General features: G+C 34.7%; 1 protein-coding gene across 1 annotated transcript; it reads right to left on the reverse strand.

Moving 5' to 3' along the window:
- Positions 1 to 491: 491 nt before the first annotated feature.
- On the reverse strand, positions 492 to 18,638 carry LOC125647045 (signal recognition particle receptor subunit beta-like). The gene is made up of 7 exons (XM_048873744.2): positions 18,461 to 18,638; positions 13,779 to 13,870; positions 6,928 to 7,008; positions 4,717 to 4,799; positions 3,690 to 3,749; positions 1,259 to 1,390; positions 492 to 949 (listed from the first exon to the last, which is right to left on the reverse strand). Exons 1-7 carry the CDS (start codon positions 18,564 to 18,566, stop codon positions 733 to 735), a joined length of 771 nt encoding a protein of 256 aa, XP_048729701.1. The 5' UTR covers positions 18,567 to 18,638; the 3' UTR covers positions 492 to 732.
- Positions 18,639 to 19,353: the final 715 nt, after the last annotated feature.

Consider the following 19,353-nt stretch of genomic DNA (forward strand, 5'->3'; position numbering starts at 1 on the left):
CATATTAATGACATATTGTACACTCATGGTACATCAAAAATATTCCTGTGTATAATTTGATCCCCTATCGTGGCCTAGTCCTGGTCACTGAGATTGTGGTGTCTGATCCCCTATCATGGCCTAGTCCTGGTCACTGAGATTGTGGTGTCTGATCCCCTATCATGGCCTAGTCCTGGTCCCTGAGATTGTGCTGTCAACCAATATTACATGAGGATTTTCCTTTAAGGAAGATTTCATGCAAGGTTGTTCTGCCTAATGGATTCTTGAGATTTTTTTCAATCAACCCACTCTATGGAGACAATTTCTTTATCTTATCCCTTGGATGGAAATGCCTGGCCCTTTATTTGAATAGAATAAATTCCCTCGACCCAATATGCTTTGTGCCAAGTATGGTTAAAATTGGCCAAGAAGTTCTTTAAAATGTTTGCATTTTCAGCTCAGGTGAGTTTGTATGCACATTTTGATTACATTTTCATGACAGGTCACAAGGGTTGGCAATGAAAAATAAACAAACTTTTTATTAATGAAGACAGAAAATGCACTAAATAATGTAACATCACCAATTATCAAAGAACTCACAAAATTCAATCTCAGAACATGCATAACAATTCTACCTCTCAACATGTCTCTTCTTTATCATGAACAACATACTTTGTAGTACATTTACACAATATTATAATTTTCCATGAAGTCTACAAATCACTCATGGTAAATTTTCCAGAACTCTCGAGTTTACACTAATGTTGCCAACCATTTCTCGACTTCCATCAGTCCTGGCTGATCCTTGTCAGAAGTATCCACTGCGCTACATTCCACAAACTGCACTCGCAGCGGTTTCAAATCAGAGAATTCAAAATTCTTACTACGTTTACCAAGGTAGGTGTTATTGTTTCCTGCAGTGCTCTCTAACTGTTGGAGGGCAGCTGAACGTGTCACCCTCAGAGTATTCCTGAAATTACATGCATGACACAATGTCCCAATTACGTGGGGAACCTGGGAAGCATTCTTCTGTGTTAACAATTATGGTGATCAAAAATCAGAAATGATGCAAATGTGAATACTAGTCTCATTTATTCATATGTACTAATATAATTTTACCAAAAAAAATATTCAAAAATATTGGCTTTTATGAATTCAAACATTTCGACATACTATCCAGATTATTCATTGAAAGGAATATCATGAACTTTATTTAGTACAAAATGTATCTGCAATTTTGAATACAACAAAAAAATATTTCACGGGAAGAGGAACTTACATTTCCTTTTGTAATTGCTTCTCAATAAAACTGGCTCCTTTGACTAGATGTTGATCCTGTTTGTTACAAGCAATAAGGAAGGGAGGGGCATTGCTCTGGATCACAGGGTCGCTCAGCACAGTGTAAAGGAATCTGTAATGACAAAATCAGGCTCAAAAATCTGAAAATAAACAGACTGTATCTGCAGACCTGTAAATTGCATGTCTTAACAAGATGTGTTTGTGAAACACAAATACCCTCGATAATGGCCAATTCTAAAGATGGCCAATGTCACAAGAACAAATATCTTGGTACATGTACCAGTAGAAAGATCATGTCACAAGAAATGGTCATGTGCAATACGAAAGCTTTAAAATAAATTTACCAATTAGAGGTTATGACCAATGTCAAATTTTTTTAAAAAATAGATAAAACTCCAAGGTCAAGGTCACAGGGTCAAGCATTTTGGTACCCATGGAAATGTCTTATCACAAGAAAAATACTCATGTGAAATATCAAAGCTCTAGCCTTACTCTTCAAAAGTTATTAGCAAGGTTAAAGTTTTCAAAAGGGTCAAACTCCAAGGTCAAGATCACAAGGTCAAAAATGTTGGTACCCACTTAAAGGTCTTGTCACAAAAAATACTCATGTGAAATATCAAAGCTCTAGCACTTACTCTTCAAAAGTTATTAACAAGGTTAAAGTTTCAGACAGAATTACAGACAGGACAAAAATAATATGCCCCCAATCTTCGATATTGGCGGCATAAAAGATTTTGATGGATCACAGATTTTCTACACTGACAAGCTATATACATGTACTATATACATGTTTGTAGTGGATCACAGATTTTCTACACTGACAAGTTATACACTATATACATGCAGCTTTGTTTTCACTGTAATTTAAATTTTTTTTCCAATTTTGACAATAGGCCAAAACTTTGGAATTAATACTGAAGTGAATACCGTATAAGTGGTATTTTTAGCGAGACACAAATTTAATGATATGTTAATAAATTATGGGTATATATGTAAGACTCTAAAGTGCGATGGTCACTCCAAAGTGTGGTGGTTTGTTAATGTTATGGATGCCAAAGTGTGATGGTCACGCCAAAGTCCGATGGTGTGGAGTTCAGTAACGGTTGTGACGTCGTAACGTTTGTGACGTCATATCATTGTGACATCATTCTTAACGTCTTTCAAAATAAAACCGAAGAAATGTTACATGGACGACAGCAACGGCAAGGTTTACACTGTTGAGGATTGTGAGAAGTACATTTGTTGTTGAACTATCTACTTCGCCTAAGCATTCTTTAATTCATAATCATTTATTAGTTGTGGTGTACACGTAATAAATTTCTGGGGGTATGCTATAATGCAAAATATTCTATATGATTTCGCATTGGAAAGTTTTGTGTTTAATGATATGACAACTATGGTATTGAAATAAGTTCTCATTCTTATTTTTTGTGCATGGATTTTGCACTGATATTTTGATGAAACAACACACGGTTGGTTCAGTCTGTACCAAAACACTTGTGTCGTTTACAAACCAATGGATTTCAGCGTGTCACACCATCACTCTTTGGCGTGTCAGACCATCGCACTTTGGTGCATGAGTGAGGACCATCATACTTTGGCATGTCACAACATCGGGGTTTGGCGCAGACCATCGCACTTTGGCGTGACCATCGCATTTTGGAGTCTTACATATATATTTAACAAGAGCAAATCTTAGCAACTTGATCATTCCAAGAAAGATAGTTATTGCCTCTAATATGGAACAAATATCAGCGATTTCATCACTGTCACAATTATGCCAAAATTAAATCCTCACTAAAAATACTACTTATACAGTATAAACTAGCCATGAAATTTGAATTTAATGAATGTAAAAACCATGAAATGTATTAAGTAAAGATGGATCAGGACAGACCATGAAAATAACCTGGGGTAAATTCAAGATGTGCGCACAGTAGTTCTATAATAGTGAGTGAAGCTCGACGAGCTTGCTCCAATGATTACACAAAATTTGAGTCACATGATTTGCTCTTCATCAGCCGAAAAATGATGGCGATAACCCATAATGCTTTCGGAAAAATGTCGCCATCACTGTGGTATACTACATTGACAACCCCGTAGATAAAATAAATAAATAGTTTGGAAAGTACATGTATCAAATATGATTTTAAATTCTAAACAAGCTTTCCCATACCTTCGTACATTTTGTTGAGGATAATTGCTTGGTTTAATTGAAAGAAAAACAATCGCAGCTAATGATGATATCACAATGCACTGTTTACATCAACCGTGTTATATTCCACGTTAAATGAATTGCCTAGTCATGTCGTAAGATGGTATGGGTCTTAAGTCGTCTTAACAGTCACACCGTAAACATATTAATATGTTCCTTTTACACCAGTTATTTTTCAAACAGCATGTCTACTTACTCTGCAACTTCTTTGATATCTTTCTGTAAAGAGCTACTATCTATGACATACACAATACCCCTGAAAAAAGAAATTACATGTAATGACAAGGAATGGATGAAATTTATTAACATTAAAGTTAACATGGCTGCCAATACAAATAATATCCATGTACTGTCAAGACAAACTTACAACTTTGCTCATTTGAAAAGAAACAGAATCATTGAACAAATTATGTCATTGACAGTGGAAGAAAGTTTGAACATTATATGATGCAAAGCCTGGAATTAATAGGACTGAAAGACCTGGGCTCATAATTATTAACACAATTTGTTCTGGACAGTTAGTTCCCTTAACAGATTCATGACCCCCCCCCCCCTAGCAATCTTAAACTTGTTTAAAAGACTCGACACATCTTGGATGACTTTTTCATTCATGCAAGTTAATTAGACTAACAATATTAGTATGTGATTGTACAATATCTTTTAAATTAGTGAGACATTTGATGACATTAATGATTTAATAAAACACTAAAAGAAAAGTCCCAATGTTCTTCATTTTTAGGTCTCTGGTGACCTATTGCTGTTGGTCTGCATTCATCCAAGAATTGGAATGGTACATGTAGTTATCAAGAAGTTTAAAAAGGTAAATTTTTAAAAATGCACAGTGGATGCTGACCAATTGCAACAGGTCACCTGATGTTTATACTCTGACAAGTGACCTAAATGATGTGGACAAAAATCAGCTTCCATCACTGGTTGAAAATATTGTTACTAATTATTTAGGGGATTCATGGTTATTGAAACAGCTACTAACATTCTATCTTTATCACAGGACTGACACATAGAGAAAACACAACAACAACAAAAGGATTCCATTATAAGGAAGTCAGACTCATTAACTTCCCATAAAGAGTGATGTATACAATGTACATCATATTCATTATCCTATCAGATGAGTTTATTAAAGCCATCAGACACCTGAAACTCTATAACCAGCTACAGGTAATCAATGTCTATGAAAAACACTGTGATTAAATGTGTCTTACCTGGCAAGCCCTTTGAACTGATCCAGAATCTGTAGTCGAAGTCTTTCATGTCCAGGCAGATCATGTATCTTCAAAGATGTGTTCTGTCAAAAAGGTAGAATCACATATGCTGATAAGATTGGTAAAATGATAGTCATTGAAGTAGATTATTTTCACATAAAAAATAACACAAGAGGCCCATGGACATAGAAATGCTCACCTGGAAAAATTTACACAATGGGAATAATTTTTTTTTTGGAAAGCTGGTCAAATGTCAAGGCTAAGTTTATAGTGAAAAAAGTTTGGTAGATTGAACAATATAAAGAGTTTTCAACACAAATTCCATTTACATTTTGAACTGAATTTGAATGTTCTATCACTTGCCAAAGTTGTGATCTGACCGAAATGATTAAGTTTTAATAGGTACATCAAAGGTTATAACAATGTCACAAGGTAAAGTGTATTGTGCTGTTGGTTTGGACTTGTTAAATAGAACAGACAAATGATTCATTACAGTTCTACCTAGAGAGACTCCAACATTATTGGCAATTATCTAACAGCATTAAAAGACCTTGAAATACAATATCTAAAAATTTCTCCTATACAACTGTACATATTAGCATGTAAAACTTTGATCCCTATTTGTGGCCCAAACCTAACCCCAGGGACTATGATTTTTACAAATTTGAATCTGAAGTATGTCTGGAAGTTTTCATGCAAATGTAAACTTTTCTGACCAAGTGGTTTTTGAGAGAGAAAAATTCAAAGATTTTCCCTATATATTTGTAAAACTTTGATCCCCTATTGTGGTTCCATCCTACCCCTAGGAGCCATGGTTTTAACAACCTTGAATTTGCATTATGTCAAGAAACCTTTATGTAAATTTGTACTTTCTTGGCCCAGAGGTTCTTGAGAAGATTTTTAAAGATTTTCCCTACATATTTGCATGTAACACTTTGATCCCTATATTGTGGCCCCAATCTACCCCGGTGTCATGGTTTTAATAAACTTGAATCTGCACTACATGTATGTCAGGAAGCTTTCATGTAAATTTCAGCTATTCTGACCCAGTGGTTCTTGAGAAGATTTTTTAAATGACCCCACCCTATTTTTGCATTTTTATGATTATCTCTCTCTTTGAAGGTGCATTTGAATAAACATGAAAGCTCTTCACCCATGAATGCTTTTTGTAACTTTTGGTTGAAATTGGTTTAGTGGTTCTGGAGAAGAAGTCAAAAATGTGAAAAGTTTACAGAAAGACAGACAACAGGTGATCAGAAAAGCTCACTTGAGCTTTCAGCTCAGGTGAGCTAAAAAATACAAAAGCTTTTACTCTAAAGTCTAAAAAGTTTTTATGAAATTATAAAGTATTTGAAAAGTCGTATATTTTGGTTCCAATAAAAACTTTTCAACAAGAATTCTATGATAAATTGTGAATGCTCTATTATCACTTGGCAATGCATATCAACATCTTAAAACATGTATCATAGGTAGTGATTGTTTGTTAATCAAGCACCCAGCATTAAAAGCAAAAGTTGTAGGTTTTTTGTACATGATATAAAAAAAGCATAGGTTCCATTTCATGGAAGGTGATAAAGAACCCTCACTGAATGACTGGGAGTGTCATGCATAGGGCAATATCTACAGCTGGTAATGTCTTGCATTGGTCAATATCTACAGCTGGTAATGTCATGCATTGGTCAATATCTACAGCTGATAATACCCAGGGTAAATGAGTGTAAATTTCTCAAATGGGACATCAAACAACAAACAGAAAAATTATACACATACTTGTATCAGTTTTCATGTATTGATTTTAACACTTTAATATGGTCTTGAGGTTGGGTGTTTGACAATTAATGTACAACAGCGTAAAGTGCAATTATGTCATAATACATGACTTTAACATTGGCTTTGTGCCTGTCAATTCATGATATCCCTATTTCTTAAAATGTTCTGTCGGCCAGCTGTCTAGCTACATGTACCTGTCTTTCTGTAGTTTGGGATGTGGTGTGAATTAAATGAATTCTAACATATATTTTAATTAATTACATGTAGTTAAAATAATACAATTACACCATAATCTAAATTAAAGATACCTCACTGCTGAAAATGTGAATCCTGGTAAATACTTGTACATTGTAGAGATCAACAACAGTAATCAAAACACCCGTCACAATACTAGTGTCTTTAACTGTTAATCGGAGTCAAAGAAATAATGTTCGGAGTTACCTTTCCTGGAACAGAATAATCTCCACTGTTTGGGGCCATTGAAGTCACTGTATGTAATGGCTTGTCATTCTTGTACACAAGCTGAGGAAAGATAAAACGAAACAATTATTTCAGATGCAATATGCAAATCATATGAAAGTACTCTGTTCCCTCGATATATTGCCAACTTTTGTTCAAGACCAAATTTGGCAATAAAGCGGGATGGCAATACATGTATAACAAATTCACCGTTACAGATGATTTACTGAGTAGTCAAAAGAAATTCAATTCTGAATCTGTAAATTTATTTGGACTCCATTCTGTATTTATAAACATTTAGATAATTTTTAGTTTAATTCAGCAATCAATATGGAATAAATCGAGGGGGCACTGTATTAACTTGGACATGCATTTTCCTTCTACTCACTAATACTACACGTGTTTTGCAGTCCAATATTTACATTTCAAATATTTGGTCAATATTCAGCATTTCCAAACATAATTTTTCAGAACAATTTCTTCAACAAATTCTAAACTATGACAAGAGGCCCACAGGCCTTATTGGTCAACTGAGTATAATTTAGTTAAAAGTATCACTAGCCCCAAGGGCTACAAGTCAGAAACCTGGTGTTGAAAAATTCACAATTTTGGTACAGTACATACCTTTCTAGTTTTCCGAAATAATATATATATGCATTCCCTTTAATACAGTATCAGCAAAATTAAAATACAAAACTTTCAAATGATAAAGACATTTAATTACTATAACTATTTCGGTCCCTCCCTGGTACCAAAACCCTTAATCCTAGGATCATAAAATTCACAATTTTCCTATAGGGATACCTGCTACATGTACTTAACAATATTAATAAACTTTCAATTCATTATCAACATGATCAATAGCATGAAAGAAGATGTTATTCAAATGTTTTACACATAAACAATGTATGCGGCATTTGGTCCCACCCTGGAGTCGGAACCTCTCTACTTCGGCATTATGAAATTTATAATTTTGGTAGAGGCCTTCCTTCCCTACATGACAATGCATTTAGTTTTTCTTATAAAGTGCAGATGTAGAGAAGATTTTTGAAAATTGGTCAATTTTTGGCAGTTTTTGTTCCACTCCCAAGGCCCCTTGGGTCCAGGAGTACTGAAATTTACAATTTATATCCCCCTGGTCTCAAAAATGCTTCATACATGTACCAGATTTAAAAATAATTGGAAAGGTAGTTACCAGGGTTCGACATTTACGCTCGTCACCTCATCATTTCCACCCCAAAATGATTTTTGATGACCCGTTTGTTAACCCAGTTCGCACAAATGACGACCTGCCTCGGACCTGGTGACGAGTTTGGATTTTGACTAAAATTTGTATACATTTAGAAAATGAATACAATTCAAAATAATGTGAAATGAAATAGATTTAGTCAGTAAAACTTCGTTAATATTTTGGTTTGGTGCGATGACGGAAGTTGTCTTTTAAGAATTTTAGAAATATCAGATTTGCATTTTATTACGCAAGAGCAAAACATCTGGTTAAACAACGTGTGCATTCGATCTTGTTGGGGTAAAGAAACTGGGTGATCGACGTCTAAACAATCTTTAAAAAAGGTTAAACTATAAAAGAAACGTTAAAGAGGGGTCGTTTAAGACATCGTTCACTCAGGAGCGTCCATGGTTCATTTATGAAGATGAGAAAATGTTTTGTTCTTGCTGCCCACGTAATCTCCGACTTTATTCAGGACTCAACATCGTTCCAATTATATATAAGCTACATTCTATTCCAGACACAAGACAAGGACAAGTATATACTTTAAGGACAGAAACAGCAGTTGAAATTTTGCTTGAAACAAATGAGAAAGAAAACAGTGTTTGGTTCTTTTTTTCAATTTTGGGTCAATTAAGGCATTTATAAGGACATACAAGAATAACAAACATACATTAAGTAAACTATAGATAGCAGAAAAATCTTAAATGTTGGTTGGAGTGAAGTAAGGAGAATGTTGTGGTACAGAGCATAGAGAGTTTTGGAGAGAATGAGTGATTTTAAGGAGACGCTTGAGAGAGAAAACGATGTTTGCGAAGATTCTGTTTGAAACTGAAATAGAAATGCAATAAATTTTAAGAAAACATTTAAAGTACTTTATGTTTGGGCAACCTGAAACTTATTCGGGCAACCTGAAATTAGTACCTAGGTTGCCCGAATGGCGAGTCCAAATTCTGACGAGTGTCAAACCCTGAGTTACCATAAGCTAAAAATGTTCAATCATTAAAGCACAACACAAAACAAAGGATTCAGACCAATAGCAATAGGGCTGACACCTGATTGTCCCAGGTGACCTAATAAAACATTATATCAAGCAAAATCAAAATGACTTTGCCCATTTCATTTCCAAGAAATATATGTTCATTTATTGGCTGATGAAATTTCATGGAAATTACATGGATTACAGTAGAACTTGTTTAGTTCAAACACTGATACACCATGTTTATGGATAAAACAAAGTTTTTTGAAGCCTTGGCAACATTCTTATAAATTTCTTTCTTTAAAAAATCAGTTACAACAAATTCCATTGTGTGAATTTATAGATATTTATCAAAAACTATTTGTCATTTCCCAAATGCATTCAAATAATTCACCACATGCTTACTAGTTAGTTATTAATTATATAATAGCAATTCTGCACTCTTGTCTTCATATGTATAAAATACCTAAGCATATACATTGTATGATAAACAGAATACTACATGTAAAATCCATAACATACGTCATATCAGCCCTTGGGTTAGAATCAATCTATAGGTCCTAAGTACCCCATGATTGTCATAAGAGGTGATTAAATGGGGCGGTCCTTCAGATGAGACAGCAAAAACAGAGGCCCGTGTCACAGCAGCTGTGACACAATAAAGATTCCTCACTGCTCAAAGGCCGTAAGCGCCGAACATAGGCCTAAATTTGGAAGAGAGGGGCGTTCAACATTAAACAATATACAATCAATCAACTGGACCCCATATCAGCCCATGGACTGATATAGATGTATGGGGTCATTCAGGCTGATATGAAATAGTTAATATCAAATATTACCAGTACCATACATTTCATATCTAACAAATGAATTTCAAGGCAAATTTGGTCATTCATGCTGATTTTTTAAGCATGGAAAATGAAATCCCCAAAAATCCTTTAACAAGAGGCTCATGGGCCACATCTCTCACCTGAATCACCTTGGCCCATATTTAAAATTTTCCCTATATATTCGCATGTACATATTGTACATAATGTAAAACTTTGATCCCTTATTTTGGCTATAACCACAGGGGCTCATCATGAAATTTTTGTCTTATCAAAATTTGACAACATCTATTCTATATTTACACAAGGAAGGATTCCGGAATACCAAAAATTGCTACCTCAAATTTTCATTTGTCTCCTTTTTTATATGTCAAGGACATTAATCTAACAATCTTGGTCTCTATCAATTGAGAAAAGATCATAGTTTGTAAAAATGCCTAGTATCTGTTTGCACTGGCAATAAATATGAAGAAGCAATGCATTTTCTGTCGTTTTTAAACCACAGGAAGTTTTCCTCAATCATCCAAAATAGAAGACTTGTGCGCCACCTAGATTTCAGGGCAGATAATCTGGAGTTTTATTTGCCATTGATCTATTCAATTTGCTCTTCAGTTTCAATCAAGTTAACTCATACATCGCGAGTGAGACTGAGAGTAGTTAGGCAGGCATTTTAAATATATAGAAGAGAACCATGTCGGCGTTTGAGAGGGAAAACACAAGGTTTTGTGGTAAGCAAGAATCAAAACTTTAATAACTATTAGAATGATTTAAATTAAGCATGCAAAAATGAATAAAACTTCTAGATGTCACATAGCAGACACATAGTTTGTGTTTTTCTATTTCCTTTCTTTTCATAATGGGGGTGGGGTGGTGAAGTAATGAGAAATAGAAACAAGAGGCCCAAGGGCCTAGAATCGCTCTTCTGATAAATTGTACAACCCCACCATTTCTATTCTTAGCCTCTTAGTATTCTAAATCTTTAGTTAAATCCTAAGAATTCAAAAAAAGTAGGTGAATGTGACCTACTTTTTGGTTTACACATTTTGAGAACCCAAGAAATATCAACTGACAAAGTTTGATGATTTTAAGCCAATTAGTATCTGAATATTGAAATATAGCTGTCAAATTCCAATCGTAGGTCATGGTGACCTACTTTTTGGTCATCGAACTCCGAACATGCAAGACCCATCAACTGACAAAGTTTGATGACTGTAGGTCAAATAGTATCTGAAATATATAAATATAGCCGTCAAATTCCAAAAGTAGGTCAAGATGACCTACTTTTTCGTCAACACCCTTCAAACATGCAAGACCCAACAACTGACAACGTTTGATGACTGTAGGTCAAATAGTATCTGAATTATATAAATATAGCCGTCCAATTCCAAAAGTAGGTCAAGGTGACCTACTTTTTGGTCAACACCCTTTGAACATGCAAGACGCATCAACTGACAAAGTTTGATGACTGTAGGTCAAATAGTATCTGAAATATATAAATATAGGTGTCCAATTCCAAAAGTAGGTCAAGTTGACCTACTTTTTGGTCGAAACCCTTCGAACATGCAAGACCCATCAACTGACAAAGTTTGATGACTGTAGGTCAAATAGTATCTGAATATATAAATATAGCCGTCAAATTCCAAAAGTAGGTCAAGGTGACCTACTTTTTGGTCGACACACTCCGTTGACTCAAGATGCATCAACTGTCAAAGTTTGATGATTGTAGGTCAAATAGTGTCTGAAATATAGTAATTTAGTTGTCAAATACCAAAAGTAGGTCACGGTGACCTACTTTTTGGTCGACACAAACCGAAGACGAAGACGCATCAACTGACAAAGTTTGATGATCCTAGGTTTTACAGTGCCCAAAATATGCATCTAAAATTGAAAATGTGAAATTTGAATATCTGCAAAATTCAAAAAGTAGGTCACTGTGACCTACTTTTTTATAAATATGTTTCAAGGCCTCAAGATGCATCAACTTACAAGATTTGATGATTCTAAACCTCTCGGTATTTGAAATAACAACTTAAAATATATCTATAAATGATAAACCATAAAATTCAGAAAGTAGGTCACAGTGACCTATTTTTCAGTTGACGCATTTCAAGGTCCCATGATCCACCAACTGACAAGTTTTGATGATCATAGGCTTCAAAGTGTCCAAGATATGCATCAAAATTAATTTTAAAATAAATACCTGCAAAATTCAAAAAGTAGGTCACCGTGACCTACTTTTGAGACAACTTGACACAAGGTCCTAAGATGCATCAACTGTCAAAATTTGATGATCCTAGTCCTTATAATGGCTAAAATATCTAAGATTTAAGGAATTTAAAAAATTTTAAATTTAGGTCAACTTTGAAGTGACCTTGAGACCACGCCCTTTGCCCCAGGGTAATGCCTTGAACAATTTTTAATCTACAACATATCCTCATCCTTATGTGTAAGTTTGGTGATAATCTGCCCTGTGGTTCTTGAGAAGAAGATTTTTTAGCAACCACTACTTTTGTTTGTATTTTCCTGATTATCTCCCCTTGTTAAAGGATCACATCCCTTTATTTAGTATGTATGAAAGCCCTTGGGCCAATGATACCCTGTACCAAATTTGAAAGAAATTGGCCAAGGGGTTCTTGAGTTATAGCCCTTTTTCTAAAAAGTTTACGCACACCGCACAAATGGCCATAGCATTAGCTCTTTGAGCCTTTGGCTCAGAAGAGCTAAAAAGGGAATACTTTCTACACCAAACCGAACTTAAACAAGAGGCCTACAGGCTTTACGGTCACCTGAGTATCATAACCCACACATAGACCATACATTTAGTTTTTCTCACAAATGTATAAGAGCAGAGATTTTCTAAAATTATTTCTGAACTAAAAAAAACTTTTCCCTGTGCCTGCAGCACCCGTGATCAAAACATTATGACCCAATAGTACGGCATGTTCTATATCTATGTTGACAGATTCCCGCAAAAGCATTATCGTACAAGTTAACGTGATCAAAATTGACGAGCGAATTGAATTGACCAATGAGAATGCATCTTCTATTTTGGGTGATTGAGGAAAAGTTTCAAAAATGACAGAAAATGCATTGTTTCTTCATATTTATTGCCAGTGCAAACAGATATTAATCAAGCATTTTTACAAACTATGATCTTTCCTCGATCAAAACTGGGACTGTTAAATTTAACGTCCTTGAAATATAAAAAGGAAATGAATGAAAATTTGAGGTGACAATTTTTGGGATTCCGGATTCCTCTCCTGTGTAAATATAGAATAGAGAGGATAAATTTATGATGAGCCCCTGTGCCCCAACCTACCCCCATTAGCCATGATTTTTACAAACTCGAATCTACACTATGTCAGGAAGCTGCCAAGTAAATTTGAACTTTTCTAATTTTAAAATGACTTTTATTTTTGAGATTATCTCCCCTGGGACATGGCCCTTCATTTGAACTTGAATCCCCTACACCCAAGGATGATTTGTACTAAATTTGATTGAAATTGGCCTGCTGATTCTGAAGGAAATTTTTTAAATTTGTCAGTGTATCTTCACTATTTTCTCCCCTTGGAGAAGGGTTGCCCCTTACTTAAATAAACTTGAATCCCCTTCACCCAAGAATGTTTTGTGCCAAGCTTGGTTGAAATTGACGAAACGGTTTTAAAGAAGAAGATGGAAATGTAAAAATTTACAATGACAGCGACACCAACGACAGACAAGTTGAGACAACGGAAAGTTTTTATCAGAACAGCTCACTTGAGCCTTTGGTTCAGGTGAGCTAAAACTTGTTTGTCATTACCTTATGAAAAATGAGTGTTTTGCCAGTGTCACACATTCCCAGGAGAAGAACACCTTGTCGTTTGTTGCCTCTACCACTTAGAAGAAAGACCACTGAAAGTAGGTGATTAATATAAGCATAAGCAGTGTCAACAGAAAACTTCAAAGTAATTTCTAATAATTCTAGATATATAAATTAGGTTAAAAAGTTCAAGACAACACAACACCTATCAATGATTGATGCTTCTTTACAGATATCATTATAATGGTATGGCAGACTTTTTTCGTTACATCAGATCAACATTATAAGCACTGGCATATTCCATTTGTAAGATTCCTAGTGATTTTGGTATTTGGTTTTGGATTTTGGTTTTATCATCATAATGGGATGAATTTGTCACAGTTACCTGAAAAGTCGGTTAAACATGGTCAATACACATTTGGTTCTGTTTGATTTGTATTTTCCGGAAAATATTGTTTTGCTTGGTTCACATTTTACAATATCCTGTTTTGTTTATGTGTCATACATGTAATATTGTAATTAGTTCGATATTTTTATCAATGATATTCTAATCAATGAAATTCCATGTAACATTGGTAATAGTAAAACAAAACATGGCAACATGTACAAAGAAATTTCAAGGGTGGGAATACTTAATTTTCTATGAAAGGGGGAGTCAGGAGTTTTCAACAAAGCAATCGGTCTGCAAAATATTAAAGTGCGAGTTGATGTATGCAATAGGATCAGTAGCTCATTGGTAGAGCGTCTGCTTTGTGACAGAAAGGTCATGCATTCGAGCCCCACTCAAACCTGGGGCATAAGCATAGGTAGTGATCGCTCCTTTTTTAGAAGTGAGAGTTATGGATGTAGATATGACCTTTAAAAACTGAGGTCCTGTGTCAGGCATTGGCACATTTAAGAACCCTTACTACTACGAACATAAGCGCCATGCATAGGTCTAAGTTTACAGTACCTCACCTTGAGCTTATAGCCAATTAAAAAAGCTCTTGAGGTTTGATGTTGCCTGTTGTAGTGTACAAAATGTTGTCTTTAAAAAAAATATTACTTAAAGACCCAATTTTAAGTTGACACCCCCAAATTGTAAGCTGCCTGCCAATCAAACATTTAACAATAGATTTCAGGTGGAATGACATCTGCAGACACTGTGATCTGGAGCTACCCCAGAGAGGTGTTTTGATAACAATAACAGCCAATATCTACAGGCATTCTTTAGATCTTGAGGAAGCCCAGTACACCTGAGTTGTGATAGCAAATGACCTGTCCACAATTGCTATTTTCTTGTAATTCAATTGTTTTTAAAAAGGCCCCTGAACAATGCAATTTCAATATAATTGTAATTTTCCCCCTCTATATACCTGTACATGTATTATAAATTACACAATCAGAAATCAAACAATAATTTGCACAATAAGTTTTAAAACTTGTAACCTATTGAAATAATTTATGTCATCAATTTATGATACCTCTATATTTATAACAGAAATTATTCATTGAGTCAATGACAGAGAGAGAGAGAGAGAGAGAGAGAGAGAGAGGGGGGGGGGGGTGGGTGGGTGGGTGTAGAATGTGTGTCAGCTACCCTTAGGAATACAACCATTATTCAAACACTATGACCACAGAAACTCTGCAGAGGTCCCTGAGACAGGTCCTGTGTATATCAAAACTATAAAAAAGCATGGACAGGTAGATTTCTACCATGTTCTGCCTCTGTGTATTTCTTTGAGTGCCATGGGATATAGCAATTAACACCTTGGTAGACCCTGGCCACTCCAGGTAAATAACATCTGTTTAGATTAGGCTCCGCCTACATTTTCACTGACCCTATGGTCATGAGATGGGTCTTTACTTAAGTTATTTTGTTAAATGAAATTCATTAGAAATTGATGATTGCATTTGTGCAGAAAAATAATTACTTCAGGGTCCTCATTATTTTTGAATTTATCAAGTTATCTTATTTTATCACATAAAATTGAAAATGAATATACTGAAAATGAAGGTTTGTTTCCTGATCATGCAGAACCAAAAAATGTCTGAACTGTGACAGTCCTATTTGACATACATATTTGTGACATCACTTCTTCACCTTTCATGCTAATGAATATTGGATAATAAATGAAATGTACACGTTTACCAGGAACTAAGCTTGTTCAAATAGCATACCTTTTGGTAAAACGAGACAAAATCTGATTTTTTCATTGAGTGCTATCTATAGGTTAGCAAGTTCAGTCTATACACAAAAGGCAAACTGACATCGATCAAGAATGGAATGTGATACATCAAACATTCATTGTATTTAGTACCCTGAACCCATACTGGGTTTGCAGATCTTTATAAAATAATTGCATAAATTGTAAAAAAAAAAAAAAAAAAAAAACCCCATTTCAATTTGAAGAAATTTTCACATATTCAATACTGTTTGTGCTTGTGATGAATCTTGACCAGGAACCTTTGTCAGAGAGTTCTTCAGAGTAAGGATGTATACTAACAAACATCGAGAACTTTCTCGTAACTCTTACTCTCTAATAACAATGTCTATCAATAATGTCTGAAAAGATATAATGATAAAACATAGAGATTCTGTCAAAGTTAACATAAATAAGCTATATTTATTTAGAGAGCAGTGTCGCCTAAGTGCCCATTATTAATAATTGTTAAAACCGACCGAATGTTAACTCGTTCTAATGATGGCTTATAATGATAAAACAAACCGCTTAAGGATACTGATTACTTAACTCGTTCTTTGTTTTTGACTTGACCCAGTGTAGGACTGATTAGTTCAGTTCAGTCTTGACGCTCGATTAGAACAGACTTATTACACTCGATAATTTTAATATGTAGAAGTTTTGTTTGTTATCAGCTTTTGTAGTTTAGTTGTAATGTTAGTTTCCATTTCTATGTAAATATTCTATCGTCCTGAGGAACGGACAGGTCATCCCGAAAATTTTGACAAGTCACTGTTGTTCGTGTTGTTGGTCATTTTTAGTGCTTTATACATATATAAAAAACACGACTGAAGAAGACCGGTAACACGGTCGAAATATTTCAACAAAGAGTTTAGAGTTTTTTCTATATATATATATATATAATATTATCATTAATCGGTGTCAGTTTGCCTTTTGTGTATAGACTGTTGCTAACCTATAGATAGCACTCACACACACACACACACACATATATATATATAAAGCTGCAATAATGTAGCCCTATCCGATATTTTTTATTCTGACGTTTTCGGAATAGGGCTACAATTCCATAGGATCTCCGTAATGGTGCAAAATAAATTTATGAATAACCATTAATAAGCTCCATGTATTAGACCCCAATGTTGTTTACATCAAAAGGAGTACCAACTTTGTGCTTGGGCATGTTTAATAAAGGTGTTTTTCATTAACCATCAAGTACAGCATCAAAATTCTTCTTCTGCTCCGCCATGCTTGTTATCGCGAGATCTCGTAGGTGGATCTACTGAAAAACCTAAACATTGACAATCTGCGCGAAAATGTAGTTACTCGAGCCACTCCGACAAAGAAAGGAAAATCATATGCCATTATGGTTGCAGAAAGAGTTTACACTCTGCTGTTCCTTTTTTAATTTGATATTAAATCTAAACCCTTTTAATACTGGCGAAATTAGGGGTGAAACGATGCATCGCAATGCGGCCGAATCGCGATGCAGTGGTCTCGATTCGATGTTCGATTTATTCCAGTCTGTTTCAGTTCGATACGGTTCTAGAATCATTGCACACATTGTTTTTGATAACATGGTTTCTGATTGGCCAATGGAATTGAAAATTGCCCAATCAACATGCGAGTATACTTTGCTGTATCAAAATGGACGCAGTCGAGTTGAAAAATGTACCCCCAACGTATAAATCCTGGGTATGACAACATTTCGGCTTTAGGACAAGTGATAAGACTGTTGGTTTATGTTAAACGTTTTTACATATGTAGAATTTATTTGCAGAGAGCAATAAATACCATGACACATAAAAAATCTTAGCATTATAAAGAATTTGGTACCTGCTATTGTATCGAATCGGAAATCATCAAATCGAGACTAAAGTATCGAAAATCGAATCGAGAAGGTTCTGTATCGTTTCACCCCTAGACGAAATAGCTTTCTCCTCCATACTTGTCCATTCATGTAAATACTACCTTATATAGGCATATGCAAATAACTTGACAGTCAGAAGTTTAAATTTCAGTACATCAAAATGGCGCACAAATATGAATTGACAAAGTGGAATATATCGAAATTGTTGAAAACGGTAGAATAGAGCCTCACAAATCGTAAGTTGCAGGTTATAAATTTACATAATGATTAAAAAACATAGAATAACATTTTATTTACGTAAAGAAAGTCAGCAAATGTTTAGAATGGTGGAAAATGTTGCAGGGGTATTCACTGCCGCATTTCGCCATTTGCACCATTACCGGAGATCCTAAGGAGTTGTAGCCCTCTCCCAAAAATAAAAAAAAAAAATTAAAAAAACCGAAGAGGGCTACATTATTGCAGTTTCATTTATAGGCCAATATATATTCTTTTAGTTTCTATTTATTGATCAAAATTCTGATACCTGTGAATGTGATATTACTGCATATGCCATATGGCAATATGGTCAGATGGGGTTCATGGTTTATAAACATTAAAAAAAAAGCTATTTCATGAAGGAAGATACTTACAGAAAGATAATATTACAATAAATATGCCAACAGCTATTCCAATGACTGCAGTATCTCTATTTTCCAACCCCTCTAAAACTTCAGAGAAAAAATCTATCAGATCCATCTTTAACAAATAACGTGCTTTTTTGACTAGTTAACGTCGACAACACCGAAACTTCCGTTGCTATTATAAGAATATCTAGCCCGATGTTTTTTCTAGCCATAGCTATACACCACATGCCACAGGCACTCGACGTTTTAAGATATATAATGTTTTTAAAAAAAAGTCATCTTCCTGTAAACAAGCTGTTGTTTACAGGAAGCCGTTTTTTATTATACATATTTAAAACATTGTGTGTCTGTGGTGTACACGTGAAGGAAAAAATCTTATATTAATAAGCTGAAAAACAATAGGAATTCTCTGATGGTGCGGATAAATGTAATGTCGTCAAATTTTGTTGAAAACTAAACTTAATTTGATTTTATCACCAACCTAGCTTCTTTTTAAAAGCTGGAATTATCTCCCTCTGGACTCAGTTGAGTCGTTCGATCAAAGAAGCTGTTTTACAATTTTAAAATGAAGTAACTGCCGCGATCACTCATCTCATAGAAGTAGATGCAGTAGAAACAGAAAACATCAAGATGCCTAATTTTATATTTGCTGACTGATTTGCATCAACAATAAGATGTACATGGGTATAATAATGGAACATTCATCCATTTAATCTATAATAACGCGTGCTGGCTTTTTTTCCCCATTGGATAACGCAAAATCAACCTTCATTGATTCTGTAAAAAAAAAAAAAATTATACTCTTTGTGCTTGTCTGTAATTATTTATATAATGCCCATGCGAGCCATGATTTGGAAATAGCTTCTATTCTAGATATCATTCTGAAGGTTAAAAATAAA

Source organism: Ostrea edulis, chromosome 1, assembly GCF_947568905.1.
Source record: "Ostrea edulis chromosome 1, xbOstEdul1.1, whole genome shotgun sequence".
Taxonomy (NCBI): Eukaryota; Metazoa; Mollusca; class Bivalvia; order Ostreida; family Ostreidae; genus Ostrea; species Ostrea edulis.

Excerpts from the sequence above, each read along its gene's own strand:
- LOC125647045 (XM_048873744.2), bottom strand. The coding sequence starts at position 18,566 with ATGGATCTGATAGATTTTTTCTCTGAAGTTTTAGAGGGGTTGGAAAAT. Across the intron at positions 7,009-13,778 it reads AAACACTCATTTTTCATAAG|CTTGTGTACAAGAATGACAA; the intron begins GTAATGACAAAC and ends ATCTTTCCTCAG. Across the intron at positions 1,391-3,689 it reads GATATCAAAGAAGTTGCAGA|ATTCCTTTACACTGTGCTGA; the intron begins GTAAGTAGACAT and ends TTGTCATTACAG.